The sequence below is a fragment of the Hydra vulgaris genome, chromosome 14 (assembly GCF_038396675.1).
Source record: "Hydra vulgaris chromosome 14, alternate assembly HydraT2T_AEP".
NCBI lineage: Eukaryota > Metazoa > Cnidaria > Hydrozoa > Anthoathecata > Hydridae > Hydra > Hydra vulgaris.
In genome coordinates this window covers 1,987,501-2,007,500 of record NC_088933.1, presented here as the reverse complement: position 1 = coordinate 2,007,500, position 20,000 = coordinate 1,987,501, and the positions used below count along the sequence as shown (strand labels likewise).

At 26.8% G+C, this 20,000-nt stretch overlaps 1 protein-coding gene across 1 annotated transcript; it reads left to right on the top strand.

The window, feature by feature from the left end:
* The first annotated feature begins 2,146 nt into the window (after window positions 1–2,146).
* On the top strand, window positions 2,147–5,186 carry LOC136090720 (uncharacterized). Its single transcript, XM_065817584.1, has 3 exons — window positions 2,147–2,207; window positions 2,323–2,581; window positions 2,764–5,186. The coding sequence occupies exons 2-3, from the start codon at window positions 2,356–2,358 to the stop codon at window positions 4,392–4,394; spliced, it is 1,857 nt and encodes a 618-aa protein (XP_065673656.1). The 5' UTR covers window positions 2,147–2,207; window positions 2,323–2,355; the 3' UTR covers window positions 4,395–5,186.
* The last annotated feature ends 14,814 nt before the right edge of the window (window positions 5,187–20,000 follow it).

Sequence of the window (20,000 nt, the reverse complement as noted above, 5' to 3'; positions counted from 1 at the left end):
TGACTAATTATTTTACTACTTACTCTCTCCTGGACAATTTCTAAAATGTGACAACTGACTTGGACTTTTGAGGTACAGATATAAACACTTTGTTTATTTAACTATACTAATCATATAATTTATACTTAGTTTTTTTTCCAATTCTCCTAAAATAAAAAATAAAATAAAGCTTAAGTACTTGAAGTTTTAAAATTCCAGTTACAGTGCAAACAAACAAATTCCTATTAACAAATATCTAATAACAAAAACACTGACTTATTTCAGTCTTCAATTCTGTGTCTAAACAATAAAAGCACTTAAATGTATAGACGTTAAAATATCTACTTAATTTTTTTAAAAATAAATTCACTTAACTAATGTAACTAATACCTTTATTAGCTCTCTCTTGATCAACTAAAGAAAATAAATCTTAATTAAATTAACTTGATGTAAAATATTAAAAAGCTGTCTTAATGGGAATTTTAAATTTCTTCTCTTTATTATTGACAATAGAATTTTAAGTAGGACCTAAGTTCTTGGGCTTATTGTATAAAATTATAAAAACCTACTGTTTTACTTTAAAGTCAACAACAAAATTTTAAAAAACATTTTAGTTACTTTATAAAAAATTAAAAATCCTTTTAAACTTACTACCTCTCACTTCATTGTTGTCAACTAAACAGAAAAACAAACTGATAGTAAATTTTCACTTTGGTAGTAGTTTATTAAATAGATCTTTGATCTTTTTAATCTGCTCTAACAGTCTACAACCTTATCATTAAACTATAACTATTTTCTACAACCTGGTGTAATTTAACATAGATATATTTTTTAAGTAATTAAAAATATTTAAGATTATAATATATAAGATTTTAAAAACCTGAAATTTTAAACCTATTTCAAAAAAAAAACAGAAATATTAATAAGTAATTCTTTTCCTTTTTTAAAAAGAAAAGAACTACTTATTAATATTTCTCCAACTGTTGTCATCTAAACAGAAAAGCAAACAAATATTGAAGCCGATTCTTTCTTAAACCTCTTTAATTACTTATTTTTAAAGATTAAATAAATATTTAATCTTTCTGGATTGAATTAATTTACAAAAATTTTCATCTAAACCATTTAATTATTGTAAAGTTACTTTAAATCAACAAACCTATACGAACTGCAATTTATAACATTTAATTATAACAAAATGGAACAACTTACTTCTTAGTAATTCAGCGACTAAAAATAAACATATATTTAGGAACTAACTACGTAACATGGTACAAATCAGTGGCATAATACACATGGGTAATTCCGTATCAAATCACCCAAAATTTTGAAAATTTTGAACCATGGGTTCAAAACCTCTTTGGCTGTTGCATCTTAAAAAGAAAAGTTAACATATAAAATTTTAGCTAAAAATGTTGAGAGGTTGAAAAGATACTGCAATTTTAATACTGACCTGGTTTCCTAAAATGACCCGGTTTTCATAACACTCTGAAAAAACATTTTCCTTAAAATAATAAGAAATAAAAATGGCAAAAACATGAAAATAAACATATATAATGTTTTTTTGATGCTGAATTCAATAAATATACTTAAAATGCTAAAATATAAAAAGAACATGCTTAAAAATTATTAAAACAACTAGTTTCTATAAAACAACTTTGGGGCCCAATATCTCAAAACACCCCCATCAAAAAAATTTTTTTTTTGCTGTTAATATTTTCAGCTGTTTATTATCTTACTAGGCACAAAAAATCTAACTGGAAAAACGACTGAAACATACAGAACTTTAATTTCAAAGATGTATCAAATTTTCAATAAGCTATTTTAAAAAACTTTCAAATAGAATTCTGTAAAATATTATATTTAGTTAAAAGACTCCTTAAAAAAAAAACAATTTTGTTATATTTAAGGAAGTCTTAATTATATGATAACTTAGTTATTTGAACTTAACAACTGAAAAAAACATCCTGTTTTGTTTTATATAAAAACTGAATTAGTGTGATATGGATGTGCATTTGTTTTTAAAATTTTGACAACTTTTGTAAAAGTTTATAATAACTAGTTTATAAAAAGTTCAGTTAAAAAAAGCATTCGTAAATTTTATTTAAATTTTAAAAAATTAACAATTTGATATATATATAAATCGTATATATATATATAAATATATCTATAAAGAAAATTAACAATATCTATCAGTGTAAAAAATTATACAACAGTGGGATTCTGAAAAGGTTTGAATTATTTCTATATTAAATTTTTTTTTTTTACTAAAAATTAAGTAGGAAAATTCTTTTATTTAAGTAGGAGAATTCTTTTAATTAAGTAGGAGAATTCTCTTTTTTTTAGGAAATACATTTATACAAAGTAGTTTATTATAAGATGTGTTCTATTGGGTTAATGCCATCAGATGCATGCAAAGGCCAACAAGATGTTATTGGAACTTTAAGCAACGAAGAAAAAATAGCTATATCATTACGCTGTAACATTGAACTATCAAACTTAACAACATTATGTGAAAAACATGCTACAAATTATTTGAAAATGTATCCTATATGGCAGAAAGCATGCTGTAATCCATTCAAAAAACATACAAAGAAAATTACAAGTAAGTAAAAATGGAATTTAAGTATTTTAATATATACATTTTTTTAATTTGTGTTTTCCAAAACATAAACAATGTTTTAAACAATTGTGCAGATAAGCTATATACAACTATACATACAATTATACTATATACAAAATACATAAAGCTATATGCAATTATATATACAATTCAATTACTTTTAGAAAATCTTAGAGTAGTTACGATAAATGAGTCACAAGACATGATGAGAAGTAGCTTAAATATTGCTCCTGGGAAGAAACTTTGCAAACCCTGTAAGCAAAAGATTGCCAAAAAAGCAGATCTTAAAGAAGAGAAGCAAAGTCAGGGTGAACAAGATGAAGATTTTCTAATATCATCATTCAAATCAAAAAGACAGGAGATCAATGAAGAACTTGAAAATTTTAATATATCTCCTCTAAAATCTCATTCAAAGTCATCAAAACATATACTCTCAGAAGGAAAGCGAAAAGTTGCGCGCATCAACGAAATGGTAAGTAACCTTACTAGAAAAACTGAAAGTCAATTCAATGTTCCCTCAAAACTGTGTTATGAACCAAATGACATTAAAAAGAAGGCTGAAAACTTTGATGAAATTATGAGCTTGATAAAAGAAAAAATTCTATGTTCTGACAAAAGAACTATTGTTCAACTTCTAACACTGGCACCCCCAAGTTGGTCAATATTAGAAGTACAAAATAACTTTGCAGTTACAGAATACCAAGCAAAAAAGGCTAGACAACTTTTTAATAAAAAAGGATTGTTGGCTATCTCACCTTTGTATAAAGGGAAAGTCTTACAAAAAGAAATAGAAGATTCTGTTAAACTTTTTTATGATTCAAGCGATTTATCTAGAACTATGCCTGGAAAAAAAGATTATGTTAGCATTCAAAAGAACGTCCATAAACAAAAAAAACTGCTTTTGTGTAATTTAAAGGAACTATATTTATTATACAAAGAAAACAATCCAGAAATACAAATAAGTTACTCAAAATTTGCTTCACTTAGACCAAAGTGGTGCATTTTGCCAGGTGCAAGTGGTACACATTCTGTTTGTGTTTGTTCTTATCACCAAAATGCCATATTGCTAGTAGATGCTTTAAATATTAGACTAAAGTATAAGGACTTACTTTCAAAAACCGTTTGCTCAGTAGAAAACAAAGAATGCATGCTTGCACAGTGTGATGATTGTCCTGGTAAAGAACCCCTCACCAAATATTTGTATGAGATTTTTGGAGAATACGAAGATGATTTTGAGATACACTACAAGCAATGGCAAACTACTGACCGTGCAACACTATTAAGTTTAACAGCTGATGTTCCAACGTTTGTTGAACTATTAGCATCTTGTTTTGAAAAGCTACAAGCTCATTCTTTTATTGCTCACTCTCAATCACAGTACCTTAACCAACTGAAACAATATATGGATCAATCAAACATTATCATTATTGGCGACTTTGCTGAAAATTATGCTTTTGTTGTCCAAGATGAAATACAGAGCTATCATTGGAACACCCAACAATGTTCTTTACATCCATTAGTCATATACTATAAAGATGATAAAGGTGAACTGAAACATATTTCTTACTGTTTTATATCAGATGACATTATACATGATGTAACTTATGTGTACAAAATATTCCAACTAATCATACCAATATTAAAAATAAAATTTTCCAATCTGTCCAAATTACATTTATTCACTAATGGTTGCACAGGACAGTACAAAAATTGTAAAAGCTTTTACAATCTATGTCAACTAGAGAGCGAATTTTGCCTTAAAATTGAATGGAACTTTTTTGCCACGTCCCACTGAAAGTCACCATGCGATGGGATTGGTGGTACTGTAAAAAGATTAACAGCACAAGAAAGTTTAAAACGACCATACAGAAACCAAATTCTCACATCAGAAGCTATGTATGAATTTTGTATTGATAAAATCAAAGTTGTTAACTTCATTAGCATAAAGGGATTGGACTTACAATTGCAACGTGAAGAGCAAAAAGAAAGGTACACTGGTGTAACAACTCTACCTGGTACTCGTAGCTTTCATCAATTTATACATCTTGGAGATAACAAGGTTGGGGCAAAAAGGTGTAGTACAGACACTAATTATACAATAATCCACAATCTTAAAAAGAAACAAGACATATCTCAACTTGATACTGTCACTTTAGGTTGTTATGTCGCTGTAGTCTGTGATGATAAGTGGTGGATCGGTATTGTAACTAAAACCAACTTAAAAGAAGTTGATGCTAAAGTTAAGTTTCTTCATCCAAATGGTCCATCAATCTGTTTTAACTGGCCTAAAAGAGACGACTACTGTTTTATTCCAAACACCAACATATTGAAAAAACTATCTGTTCCACAAGCTTGCTCTAGTTCTGGTAGAAACTATGTGTTTGAAAATGCTGAAATAAAGGAAGTACAAGTAAAATGGGAGCAATATTGTAAACTATTACAAACACAGTCAAAATAACTTTCATCTTTGATACCTTTACAAATCTTGTATATTTAAGTAACTTTTTAAATTACGATTAACTTTATTTTATTTACAAATATTTTTATTGGGAATTTCTTGAAAAAGTAATACATCTTTGAAATTAAAGTTCCGTATGTTTTAGTTGTTTTTCCAGTTAGATTTTTTGTGCCTAGTAAGATTATAAACAGCTGAAAATATTAACAGCAAAAAAAAAATTTTTTTGATGGGTGTGTTTTGAGATATTGGGCCACAAAGTTGGTTTATAGAAACTAGTTGTTTTATTAATTTTTATGCATGTTCTTTTTATATTTGAGCATTTTAAGTACATTTATTGAATTCAGCATCAAAAAAACATTATATATGTTCATTTTCATGTTTTTGCCATTTTTATTTCTTATTATTTTAAGGAAAATGTTTTTTCAGAGTGTTATGAAAACCGGGTCATTTTGGGAAACCAGGTCAGTATTAAAATTGCAATATCTTGTCAACCGCTAAACATTTTAAACTGAAATTTTGCATGCAATATTTTTTATAATTAGGAATAATGTGTCAAAATATAACACAAAAGGAAGACACATGGTTCAATGGACTGGGTGATTTGATGTGGAATTGCCCACATCTAAATAAATACAAACCTTCATCTTCAACAATTTGGGACATTCTATTAATTCGATATAAAAAATAAAAAGAAATATGCTTAAAAACAAATTTAATAAGGTAATAGACATGTTAAGATATAAAAAAATGTAAACGATTAAAATGATTAAACAGAATATAACTTACTTGAAAGATATGATAAGATGTATTAAAGCAGATATAATAGAAACGTGCTTTTTTAAAAGTCTGGAAATTCTAATGTCAAAATTCCAAAACAGAAGAAAAACTAACAGCGCAAAACAAAACTGTCCATCACTAAGTGTAACAAAACAACCAAGAGTAACAAAAAAGTAAAACCGCATTTAACTTATTGCATTACATTATTACAAATTAAATTACGATTAGCATATTCAATTAATTACATAATGATGATTAGCAATTTTAATCAATGCCAAAAATAACTCATCTATTTATAAATAAATCATCAATTTTATTCAATGCCTAAGATTCATCAATGCGTCTAACTCATTACGCAACCAATTAGTTTATTTACTAATATGTGCAGTAGGGTGTGTCGATTTTTAAGGTAAAATGAACTTTTTATAATTTCGAAAAAAGAGTAGTGAAAAAATATAACTTCGACATTTTATAAGAAAAGTAATATTTTCAAAAATGAAATCATTTTATTGCTTGCTTGGTAAATTTTGATTCTTAATTCACTTATTTTGGTTATTACCAATAATTCGCAAGTTTTCATTTTTTTCTTTGAAAAGTAATTAATACGTCATAAATACGGACCAAAAGGAAAGCTCCGGAAACATTTCGACATAAAAATGTCAAAAAGAACCAATGATATATTAAAAATAACTAGATGTCTAACTGCCGTAAATCGGCATAAGAAAAAGTGAAGCAAAAATCGGCCATTATGGGGGGCAAAATCTTCACGCTATTTATCAAAACAAAACAAATACGAAGCTTAAGATTGTTTAATTTAATGTAATCAATAAAAAATCGATACACAGATATCTGAAAAATTTGATGTTATTTTGATTTAAAATTTAATAATTAAGTAAAATATGCTCTTTTTTTTTGTTAAACATTTCAAAATCATACTTATTTCATGTTTTTTTGATTTTAAAATTTAACATTCAACTCAAATCTTAGATTTAGTTGGATTTTAATCTATAATCTATATATAAACATTTTATGCACCTGTTAGTCATTAATTACCCTCTGCAGTAATGCTAGGAGGTATTATAACATAACTGCAAGGTAAACAGAGTCAAAAATTGTAATGAAACATTTTATAAAACTGTTTTGACTATTAACTAAGCTCTGTGTGACACAACTTAGAGGTTCCTTCTAGAAATGTTAGAATTTTATTTATGGTTAGAAACTTCTTGTTATCATAAAAATCATTATTACTTTTTTCTATAATTGATTTACCTTCAATAATTAAATAAATTTCGTTCAATGTTATGTTATAATCTAGTAAGGTTTTCAATACAAAAAAAGCTCCATAGGTATTCAGGTATATAAAGAATATCTTTCCTTTGAAATAAGAGTCTTTCAATATAAATAACAAATCAAGAAAAGTAACAGTTAATAAAATTTAATTTAATATTTTTATTTATAACTGAATTTTTAAGTAATTTATTATCCTTTTATATTGTTTATTTTATATTTATGTTATAAGCCTTTAAATGTAATTAATTTATTAGATTGTTGACGTAGACCAATCATTGATTTTTTAAAAACTTTTTCTGTATATAATTGGCCATATCTTTGCAGTCTGATTTTAAAAAAGTCATTTGCTAACATTTTTATCAGCTGTGTGGAATGCATGTCTTCAGTGACAGCTTCATACTCAGCATCGTGTTCATTTAGGTCTTTAAAAAAACGTTTTTCACTAATAATTTTATTAACTTCATAAATCATTTTCAGTTTTAGGTTTTGTTCCACATTCATTTTTGGTTTTTTAAAATTGTCACCGCAGACATAAATTTTGAAAACACTCTCGCATACTATTATAGTTTGTATAACATCATTTCTTGGAGCAATAAGCCCACCTCTATTTTTTATGTTAATCAATGAAAAAACTGATGTTCCATAAGAATGTTCCACAAAATTGTTTTGGGAAATAAGTGAGTTTGCACACACAGAACATGTTATCTTTGATAATAATCTTCTTACAATAAATCCAGATATATATCCTAGTATTGCTTCCTTATAGATAGAGGTATTATCAAGATAATTTTGAATTGTAACAATATCAATATCAAAGTTTAAAAAATCTGTTTCAGGATTTGAATAAATTGCATATTTTTTACTCCACTTTAATGCAAAAATAGAGCCATTTGCAATATCCTCAAATGTTAAACAATTTGCATGCTTTGAGCCTACAATAGAATTGTATTCTTTTTAAAGATGACTTAAGTTGGAGGGCATCTGGATTATTATTAAATCCATTCATTCCACAAATACAAGAGAACAGTAACTCAAGATGATCTTGTGAAAACTTGTATGTTAGGCAAAATTTAAAAGGATGAACATTTAAAGTCAAAAGCTCATAGGCTAAGTGTTGAAGCATTTTTGCAGCCACAATTAACCCAAAAAAAGGTTTTTCTCCTATGTTTTAATAATTGAGTACCATTAACATCTGTCAACTTTGATAAGTAGTTTATTATTTGATCAAAAGTTGCATTCCAATAAGGATAATCATTCAAAAAAAGAGCTTTCTTATACGATTTTGAAAAAAGATTTTTAGAGTTCAGCATATCAAATAATTTGTCGATGACCCTTATAAAACTTATTGTTCCTTCAACATGCTTGAAATTTGGATGTTTGGAAAACATCGGAAATTCAATTGCATCTGCAACTGAACTACTAAGTGTTTGTGCAGCAAACTTAACATTCATTTTGTGACGCTGGAAATAAATATGTTTTATTGAGATTTTATTTGCAAATTTTAATCCTTCTTCTTCCTGTATTTCATATAAAGCTTTTATATAACTCCATTTAATGTATTTTCCATCACAATCCTTAAGTACCTCTAAATCACATAATGCCTTTCTAGCTAATTTTAGCATATGACTTGGGTCAGGGATTACATACAAGTAGTGATTATAGCCTTCAAAAGTAAATCTTCCATTAATTTTTTCTTGTCTTTTCCCAAATGTACATCCTAGTGATGCAACAGAATTAAAGTTAACATTTACACCATCAAATGTAATGCTACATACATTAATTTTTTTATCAGAGGAAACTGTTAATGCTTTTTTAATAAGACATGAAAGGTTTTCAGCTGTTATTTTACTACACAGTATATAGCCAATAGGTGTTTTCCAATGACCTCGTAATCCTACCAGCATAAATACCAATGCTTCTGTAGCTGGTGTATCTGGTTCAATTGCAACAATATCTTTTCCATAATCTGTAAATCCAATGAATCGACCTGTCTTTTTATCGTATAGAATTGATGTTTTGATTGCCATTGCATCTATAATTAATGCACTATCTTTATAATTAATGTCAGTATCTGCTTTTATACTAATATAACTTAAAACATCTTCAAAAAAACCAGGTTCACAATCTACAGAGGAAGTCCAGTTGGCTAGAGAGCTTGAAGCAGGTAAATGAAGTACAGGCTGTAGAAAATTGTATGCTTTAGGTGAGTAAAAATGCAGAGTTATGGCAAATTTTTTAATTTCATCAGTATACCTATGCCCTTTTGGAAGTGGGGTATTGTTTTTAAACTGATTTTTTATAATATCAAAAGTCAATCCACTAAAGTTTTCACAAAGAATATTAGCAGCATCGTCAGAAACAATTTTTTTTTGCTTAGATTTTTTAGCATAACCTTTAATGAATTTATTTTTTTTCTTTTCGTCGCAACTTTTGTTTAAGAATTTTAATTTTTGCCTTTAATTTTGCTTTAGTTGGACTTGCATTTGTCAATAATGTACTTTTAGAAATAATAGTATCATCATTAATAATTTTGTTACTACTTTCGATAATATTAAAGCTACTATCTATATCCACCTGGCAATCAATACTCTCTGTTGTTTTTAAAATAACACTATTAATATAAATTTCGTTACTATTAGCAGCAACATTATTGTTATCACTTATATCCGAATGGAAATCGATGTGATGGTGATTGCTTGTTTCTGAAACTTTTTTAATGAGTCTCTTTTTATTTTTTTGTGGCGATATAGAACTAAACTTTCTTTTGACTTTTGGTTTTGAATCAATAATAACAGATGGCACAGCAAAAGGTTTTAATTTAGGCTTGTTATTAAAATCAGGTATACTGTAATCTGAAGGTAAAAAGTGATCACTACATATGCGGCTGTGCTCAGTAGGAATAAATGTTTCACGTTTTATAGCAACAATCCACCTTTTACAGAGTTCCCTATTATTAATTGGAAATTTATGAAATGCTCTGTTGTCGTTTTTCATTGCTCTATTTGTGCAACCAGCTGCAGCACAAGAATTAACCATGATTTATAAATTTTGAATATTAAATATCGAATATTATTTGATCCAAACAACCGTGATTTACTATTTTTTAAATTTGCCCCCCATAATGGCCGATTTTTGCTTCAAAAAATACGCGGAAGTTAGACATCTAGTTATTTTTAATATATCATTGAAAAGAACAAGGAATGCATTATCTATTAAAATGAGCAATCTTGTAGGAAGTGGAAAAGAACTTTATACATCTGAGCTTCCAACAGCTAGAGATATGCTAAGATATGGTATATTTTTAAGAGAAATTAATGATAAAAATGTTAGGAACTATACTGTAGATCATCTAGTTACTGATATGTTACCCGCTTTACTTGGCCAATGGTTGAAAGCAAATGCACTTTTTACATATCCTGTTATTATTCATGAAAAAACAATTTTCAAAAAACTTAAGTGTTTATGGAAATCAGCTGTTGATTTTAGTATTGGACGTGGTAAAAAAGCTGAAAAAGAAAGATTTAGTTTAAAGTTAGACAATCTTGTGGACATCTTATTTTGCAAATGTAAACTAATCCTTTGTACAGAGTACAAATGTGATTCAGAATGTATAGAAAAAATTCATATAAAGTGTAAATGTAAGAGAGATGAAAAAATACCGATTTTAGAGCTTCAGTTCATCCACTATCAGAGGACTAAAATTGGCAGTTTTGGAACTTTCCATATTGGTGGTGCAGATAGGAAAGAATTCAAAAGAATTAAAATAAAACAACATAAAACAAAGAACAATGAAAGTAAATAAAGAAGATAAGGTAACTACTTAAGTAGAAAGCTTGAACAACTACATCACATACTCAAACATATGTATGTGTATATATATATATATTATATATATATATATATATATATATATATATATATATATATATATATATATATATATATATATATATATATATATATATATATATATATATATATATATATATATATATATATATATATATATATATATATATTACTTATTTTAAAGTCAGATGAAACATTCAATCAAATAGAACAAATCGATTGCATGCACAAGAATGAATCCTTATCTCTTTTATTGCCACATATTGAGCAAGTAAGTTTAAAACTCTTAATTGTATACAATATTAGTTTAAATACAGATTAAAAATATAAACAATTTATTTAATTTTTCAGGAAAAATTGGCAAAAGAATTAAACAATCAGTTTGAGGTAGACCTAGAAAAAAACCCTGTGTCATGTCTTTTTTTTGACGGGAGAATAGATGCCACAAAAATGTTTATGGAGGTAAATGAAAGAAGTTTTCCTAGTCTGATTAAAGAAGAACATTACTCTGTTGTAAAAGACCCTGGTGGTGACTATCTTTTTCATTTTGTTCCAGATATGAACAATAATAAAAAGAAAGCTGAAGTTATTGCAGATCACATAGTTGACTGGTTAAACAGGAAAAATCAAAATCAAAATCTCATGGCTATTGGAGGAGATAGCACAAATGTCAATACTGGTTGGGCGGGCGGAGTCATGCAATGGGTAGAAAAAAAATTAAATAGAAGATTAGTTTGGATTGTTTGTGATCTACATACTGATGAATTAGGGTTAAGACATTTAATTGAACATTTAGATGGTCCAATGCTTTCTCCTAATATATGGTCAGGACCACTTGGGAAAATGCTTGACACAGCAACTAGGATTGAAATCAATGCCAACTTTGTTAAAATAAATTTAGGCCCTCCTTTGATTTATCTTAGTCAGAAGATTGTAAAGGATTTAAGCACTGACCAAAGTTATGCTTGTAAAATTTGTCAAGCAATAAAGACTGGAGATCTGCCAATCAAGTTAGCAATGCTGGAAATTGGACCAGTTTGTCACAGTAGATAGCTAACAACAGCACTTCGATTTTGCAGAATTTGGGTGTCTAATCATGGCCTTACTGGTACAAATCTAGATAATTTAGAAATAATTGTGAATTTTATTGTTAGTGTTTATACACCTAACTGGTTTAATATAAAAGTTCATTCAAGTTGGGTTGAAGGACCTAAACATGTCTTGTTTCAATTAGAGTTACTTAGAACTCAGAGTAACAATGTTTTAGATATCGTTATGCCAACAATTAGACAATCAGCGTGGTATGCACATTCTGAAGCAATTTTACCATCCATGCTTTGCAGCAAAAATGCAGAAGAAAGAAAAGAAGCTGTAAACAGAATTCTTACTATACGAGGAATAGGAGATGTGGTAACTCAAGTTGGAGATGGTAGTCTCAGAGTTAGAAGAACACCAGAAATAAATCCTAATGCTAAACAGCTATCAGACCTTATAACATGGAATTTAAGTGTTACTGAGCCTCCACTTACCTGCCCTCTTACATCTGCCACAATCAAAGAGTTTTTAAACTATCCTATGGAAGTTCCTCACTGGAATTCTCATACGCAGTCAGTTGAAAGATGTGTCAAATTGGTAACTGAAGCTGCAAGCCATGTTTACACACATGAGCGAAGAGAGTCATATATACGTGCTCAGCTTGTAGGTAGACATTTAATGTCACGAAATAGAAGCAGAAAAGATATGGCAACCCTAGTAAAAACTGTAGGGAAGTAGATAAAGACTTTCAAATATGTTTAAATAGCTAAAAACTTCGACCTTTATTGTTATAGATACTTTTTCATTTTTTTACTCTTTTCCTACGCCTATGCATGGTGTACGACGTACACTATGTGAATTGATAAAAAAAGTTATCAGCGCTATTTCATAAACAAATATAATGACTAACATCTAAAACGACCCAAAATGTGAAATATTGAAATCAAAAGTTACCGAGCTAGCACTTATTAGAATTTGGTTTTGAAAGTTTCCCTGTAGTTAACTAATCGTAAACTTACATTTTTTCACTACTCTTTTTTAATATTTAAAAAAAAAAAAATTGACACACCCTAATGTGCAGTAAACATATCTGGACATAAGAGCCAATTTGTCTCCATTTTTTGTGAATGTGTAAAATACAAATTTGATATTTAAGTTTATAAGCGACATTTCTTAAAGTACGTAAATATATAATAAGTTATGAAACATCAAAACAGCATCGTACTAATTTTTTCTTTTTTGTCATATTTCGACCTGTTTTAGCACAGATCGTCATCAGACGTAAAATACAATACATTATAAAATAAAAATTTGATATCTATGTCGCATATTCTGTCTGGGCCATATAGCCTTCTAATCGTTATTTATTGCGGTTTAACCGCAATCAATTAAGTCTTAAATCCATTTTATGAGCTAAAAAATCTTAAAATAGTTTTTTTTACTATACCATCACATTTATACTTACAATGCACAATCACATTTAGCTACCAAAAATGTTTTAAATTGGCTTTTTAAGGTTACGTTACGTTCATAGTTTTTAACGTGACATAATTTCATGTTTGTAAACCAAGCTAACCGCACCCGGGTCTTGTTAAGTCTGTTCAACACAGAACATTTTTATATTATTTGTATGGCCTCTTTGTTTCAATAGTTTTTAGTAAACGGTAATTTGCTACCATTTACTAAAAATTCTTTTTGGTACTTGGAATTTAATTCTCGTAAATATTTTGACACTAATAAAGGACCTCCCTTCCTCGTTTTTGCCTTAATGGTGGCCAGGAAAGTAAAGTTATTTTTATTAAGAGTAATCAAGTTTTTGATGAAGACCTTTTACCAAAATAATAAAATGTAAAACAATGATTTACATTTTTAAGAATTTTTTCTTTTTAATATATATAAGAATTTAACATATATAAGAACTTTTTCTTACCTCAAAAGTGTTGCAAATGCAAACTAAGCTAATTAATTAGTTAAACTTGTTATAAAATTTAAGTAACTTGGTATTTGACAAATGCGCAAAACTACAATACTCTCCATGTATTTAAAGGTTTTTAATTTGTTTTTAGTTGCAACCCTTCTTTAAAAACATCCCTTAAGTTACATACAACAAATTATTAGGCATAAAATAGAGAAATTTAAAAAAATATTGAATTGCATATATTTATATCATTTTATCTGACAAAAATTTACAATAAAAGGAAATCAGGCTTTTTTTAATAAATCGTATAAATGCGTCAATCATAAATTTTAAAGAAAAAAATAATAGTATTATGATACCATAATTACAAAAAATTAATTAAAAAAAAAAAAAAATACCACATAAACACTCAAAATTGATTTACCTATTTATAGTAACCTATGTTGACATGGCAGTTAATATAAACATTTATCGAAAATGTAATTATAAAATCTGTTTCCATGTACAAAAGGATTAGCAATACTAAAAAACATGAAAATCAAATTAAGATATAAATTGCATTTTTAGCAAAATGTTGGTATGGCTTTTAGTAAACAAATAAAAGCAGTAAGTTCCAAAAATGAAACTACCAATTATTAATTTTTAACAATAGACACCAACGTGAAGGTAAGCCAAGCAGTCTATCAACACTAAACATCACAACAATAACACATAACAATAGAATATTTACACCCTTGATCCTAAAATCCAACAAAAAGAACAAACCAAATTAAAATATGACAAAATTAGAAAACCAATTTAAAGTTTACTATATTTATCTTTTTACTAAACATATAAACACATAAAAGTATATTTGCTTTTATTTTCAATATTGGTTATTCAATTACTTCAAATTTAGAACATTAAAATGCCCTAGATTTAAAGATCAAGGTTGCATACTTTCTCATACATATTACGCTAAACATTAACAGACATTATGTGTTTTCAGAATAATTAAAAAAAGGCTAGACAACACAAACTACCTCTAAAGCAGTAAAACCGCCTGGCACTAAATGCTGCCAAGTCACACCTCTGCTATAAGTACACCGCTTGGCTGGCAAGGTTATCAATCTTGCTCAACATAATGCCAAGTCACAACACTTTGAAAACATGGAAACAACATAATTTTAACATACATACAACTATAAACAAATATGGTTCTATATAACACATATAAACACATTTTATAGCAATATTAAATGGCAGATATATTTATCAAAAAACTATGAAAAAAAAAATTAAAATAATAAATAAAGTTATACATAAAAAATGTGCTCACAACCTACAAACAGTAAATAAGCAAAATGTCTATCAACAAAAACATTACAGCAACAACACACAACAATGGCACACACCAAAAGTTAATTTAATACGTTTATAACATAACTCAAGTAAGATAAAATTCATATTTAACAGAACATAAGTAACAACATTAAGCAAAATGTTATTAAAGTACATTATTATGTACTTTTTGACACTAAACACTATCGTGTAACCCTCTGTTAAAAGTACATCAATTGGCTGGCAAAGTTGACAAATCTTACTCTACACGTTTACAAAGTCACAGCACTTTGAAACAACATAATATAAACATATGGACCAACTTTAAACACAATAAATATGTTTAAATATGTATATAAAGTATATAAGGTATATTAAATATATACCTTATATACATATTTAAACACATTTTGAAAAAAAATTATAGAACACATATTGACACATACACAAACAATAAAAAACACTTTACATTATTATAAAAACACAATGATGAAACAACTATAAAGCACTTATTACCACATACATATCAAAAAAGCATAAATGCAAACAATAAACATGTATAAACAAAAATTTTAAAAATGACGCGAGAAAATTTAAAAAGATTCAAAATAAATAAAATCAAATCAAATAAAATAAAATTTATTCTGAATATAGATCTTACATCAAGGATATTTACAAATAGTAATGATACTAATCTCAAGTAAACACCTATCAAGTTTAATAATAATAAATAGTGATAATAAAAAGAAAAGTAAAGTCAGATAAAAGGTGATAATTGTAAGAAAAGGAAGAAATAAAAGTAACTGTAAAAGTTATATAACAACGTTAACCACATAAAATAATACCAATAACAATAATATAAATAATAACTATAAATTAAAATAATTTCAGTAATAATAACAGGTTAATAATAATATTAGCAATAATAAAAAAAATAACATTAATAATAACATTTATTATAATAATATAAAGTAAATACAAATTAAATTGATATTAATAATAAAAAAATATGAATGACAGTAGTAACTCTAAGGAATATATTTATATAATGATATAAAACAATATTAATAAGGAACAACACTAGTATTTATCAAAATTTAACAATAATAATAGCAATAATAATAATAAAAATTATTGTTACAAAAAATGTATAACATGTATAAATATATATATATATTTATATATATATATATATAAATATATATATATATATATATATGTATACGCATATATATATATATATATACGCATATATATATATATATATATATATATATATATATATATATATATATATATATATATATATATATATATATATATGTGTATATATATGTATATATGTATATATATATATATATATATATATATATGTGTATATATATGTATATATGTATATATATATGTATATATATATATATATGTATATATATATATGTATATATATATTTATATATATATATATATATATATATATCTACATATATGTATATATATATATATATGTATATGTATATATATATATATATATATATATATATATATATATATATATACAACCCTTAGATGTTGTCCGAAAGTTTTTTCGATATTTTGTTGACAAAAAGTAAAAATTAAAATGCAAGACCGGAATTTTTTTTTTTTAATAATGATAGACTGCCTGCCCCAACCAAACCCTCAGTCGATGTAGCAGCACTCCCTTGCGGGTCAGGCTATTTGTCAGTCGATGTAGCAGCACTCCCTTGCGAGTCAGGCTATTTGTCAGTCGATGTAGCAGCACTCCCTTGCGAGTCAGGCTATTTGTCAGTCGATGTAGCAGCACTCCCTTGCGAGTCAGGCTATAAGATAGTCGATGTAGCAACACTCCGCGCATGATTTACAGAAAAAAAATAAAAATAAAAACATTTTATTAAAAAAAATAAAAATAAAAACATTTTATTAAAAAAAATAAAAATAAAAACTTTGTTTATATTGTTAAAAACATTCAAAATGTTATAAAAACATTCAGAATGTTTTTAAAAACATTCTGGTCAATTAAATTTGAGTTTTTGTGGTTTTTTTAAAAAACGATTAATTTGTAATTAAATTAATGGTTTTTACTTTCGTCCAACACGGAAATGTTGGACGAAAGTCAAAAGTAATTAAAAGTGACGTATGTGTTGGCGTAAGAATCACTTTTTTCCTTCCGCTCTTCCTAAAGCCAACAAACTATAGATCTATATATATTTATATATATATATGTATGTGCGTACATATACATATGTGCGTACATATATATATATATATATATATATATATATATATATATATATATATATATATATATATATATGTACGCACACATGAACGCATACACACATACACTCACACATTCATATATATATATATATTTATATATATATATATATACATATATATATATATATATATATATATATATATATACATGCGTATATATATAAACATACACATACACACAGACACATGCATACATACACACACACACATATATATATACACATACATACACACACATACATATATACACATCACATACATACATATACACATACATATATATATATTTACACATACACACACACACACACACACACACACACACACACATATATATATATATATATATATATATATATATATATATATATATATATATATATATATATATATATATACATACTTACACACACACATATACACATATACTTGCACACATACTTATATATAAATGCACACACACAAACATATAAATATACACACATACACAGTGCCGTAACTAGGCAGGTGCAACAGGTGCACTTGCACAGGGCCCGTAGATTAGGCGGCCGTGAAATGGAACTTTAAACTGACGAAAAATTATTTGTTCTATTAATAAATACTTCTATTAATTTTTTTTTTAATTTTTTAAAATTTTTTTTTCCTATTAAGTAGCACTGTATTGTATTTCAATACAGTGCTACTTAATTCTATACTGCAATTTAAAATTTCTATATTCATTTCCAATTCCAAATTGTAATATTTTGGCGCGAATTCAATCAACGATATCTGGTGGGCAATAGAATAAAACGTATTGTGTGTGTAGTAATGTGGTGAATTTAAAAAATGTGTGAAGCAATTTTCATTTTTAATCAAAGCAACATAAAAAAACTTATTGTCATTATTAATGACACATTAATGACACATTATTACAATTTATAATTTCCAATTAGAATTTAAAATATACTCGTTTATAAAAACATCGTAAGTTTGTTTTATTTAAATATAGATTGGTTAAAAATAGCTATAAAAAAACTAATTATTAAACCACATCAAGCCAATTATTCTACTAATTACATTAAACTAAATCATCAGGTAAGCTTTCTAAAATAATAAAAACTTAATAAAACACTTGAATCGTAAGATAGCGTTGTCAAGCACATATTTCAATTTACCGATAAATTTTTTTTTGCAATTTTTTATTTTCGATATATCTGGTAATCTAGTAGCTCCAGAGATAAACCATAAATTTATATTTAATATTATTATTTTTATCTAGTCAAACAATGTCAAAACAATTATCGGGCGCTCAAAAAAGAAAAATTAACAAGCAAAAACAAGAAGAATGCAAATCAATGTCGCAGCAATTTACTAAATGGCTTAAAAAAAATCCAAAAATTGAAGAAACTAATATATCTAGACCTAGTTCTGATTTACAAGATGAAGATGCTGTGCTACTATTGCAACCTATAAGTTTAATTGATCATAATGATATTATTACAAATGCCGAAAATAAAAATGTCGAAAGTACAAATGTCGAAAATACATGTACTACTATTGTTGAAATTGAAAATATTGTTATAAATTTGCCATCTATTACACCAAACGTCAATATTATTCCACAAGAAATAATGCTAAATTACAACGACCCAAATTCTTGGCCTGCTATTTCAAATAATGTAATATATCCCCTTGTCAAGCATGGTCCAGAACAAGGCAATAATGTAAACGTTAATACCATTATATCAGCAGACAATACAGGGCGAAAATTTACAAAGGATTGGTTTTATGTGAAACATATTAATGGAGAAATAGTTATAAGAAAATGGCTGTTATATTCTATTAATCAAAACGCAATATTTTGTTTTCCTTGTATTCTTTTTGGCCACAAATCTCATAATATTACAGACCCCCATAAAGGATTCCGTAATTGACGACATCTTCATCCTGTTATTCCACAACATGAAAGTTCATCTGATCACAGAAACAATTATGTAAAATGGAAAGTGATGGAAACAAATATAAGATCAGGGAACACACTCGATGATTATTTAATTAATTTAATTAATGAAGAAAAAATGGAATGGCGTGAAATATTAAAAATCGTTGTAGATGCTATTCTATTCTGCGCCAAAAATAATATTGCTCTTAGAGGTTCAAATGAAAAAATTGGAGATCCAAATTGTGGAATTTTTTTAAATTTGATAGAATTTGCTAGCCATTATAATAGAACTTTAAAAGAACGTATTGAAAAACATAAAAAAGGCTCTGTTTAATATTTTTCACCCATTATTCAAAATGAAATAATAAAATCAATTGGTGATAAAACTAGAAACGAAATCATATCTAGAATTAAAAAATCAAAATACTACACAATTTTATTCGACTGCACTCCTGATATATCAAAGAAAGAACAAATGAGTCAGATGATACGATACGTCCATGTTGATTCTAATGGTAAGGTAATGATCGAAGAA

Coding starts and splice junctions, on each gene's coding strand:
- LOC136090720 (XM_065817584.1), top strand. CDS start 2,356: ATGTGTTCTATTGGGTTAATGCCATCAGATGCATGCAAAGGCCAACAA. Junction 2,582..2,763: donor ACATACAAAGAAAATTACAA/GTAAGTAAAAAT, acceptor AATTACTTTTAG/AAAATCTTAGAGTAGTTACG.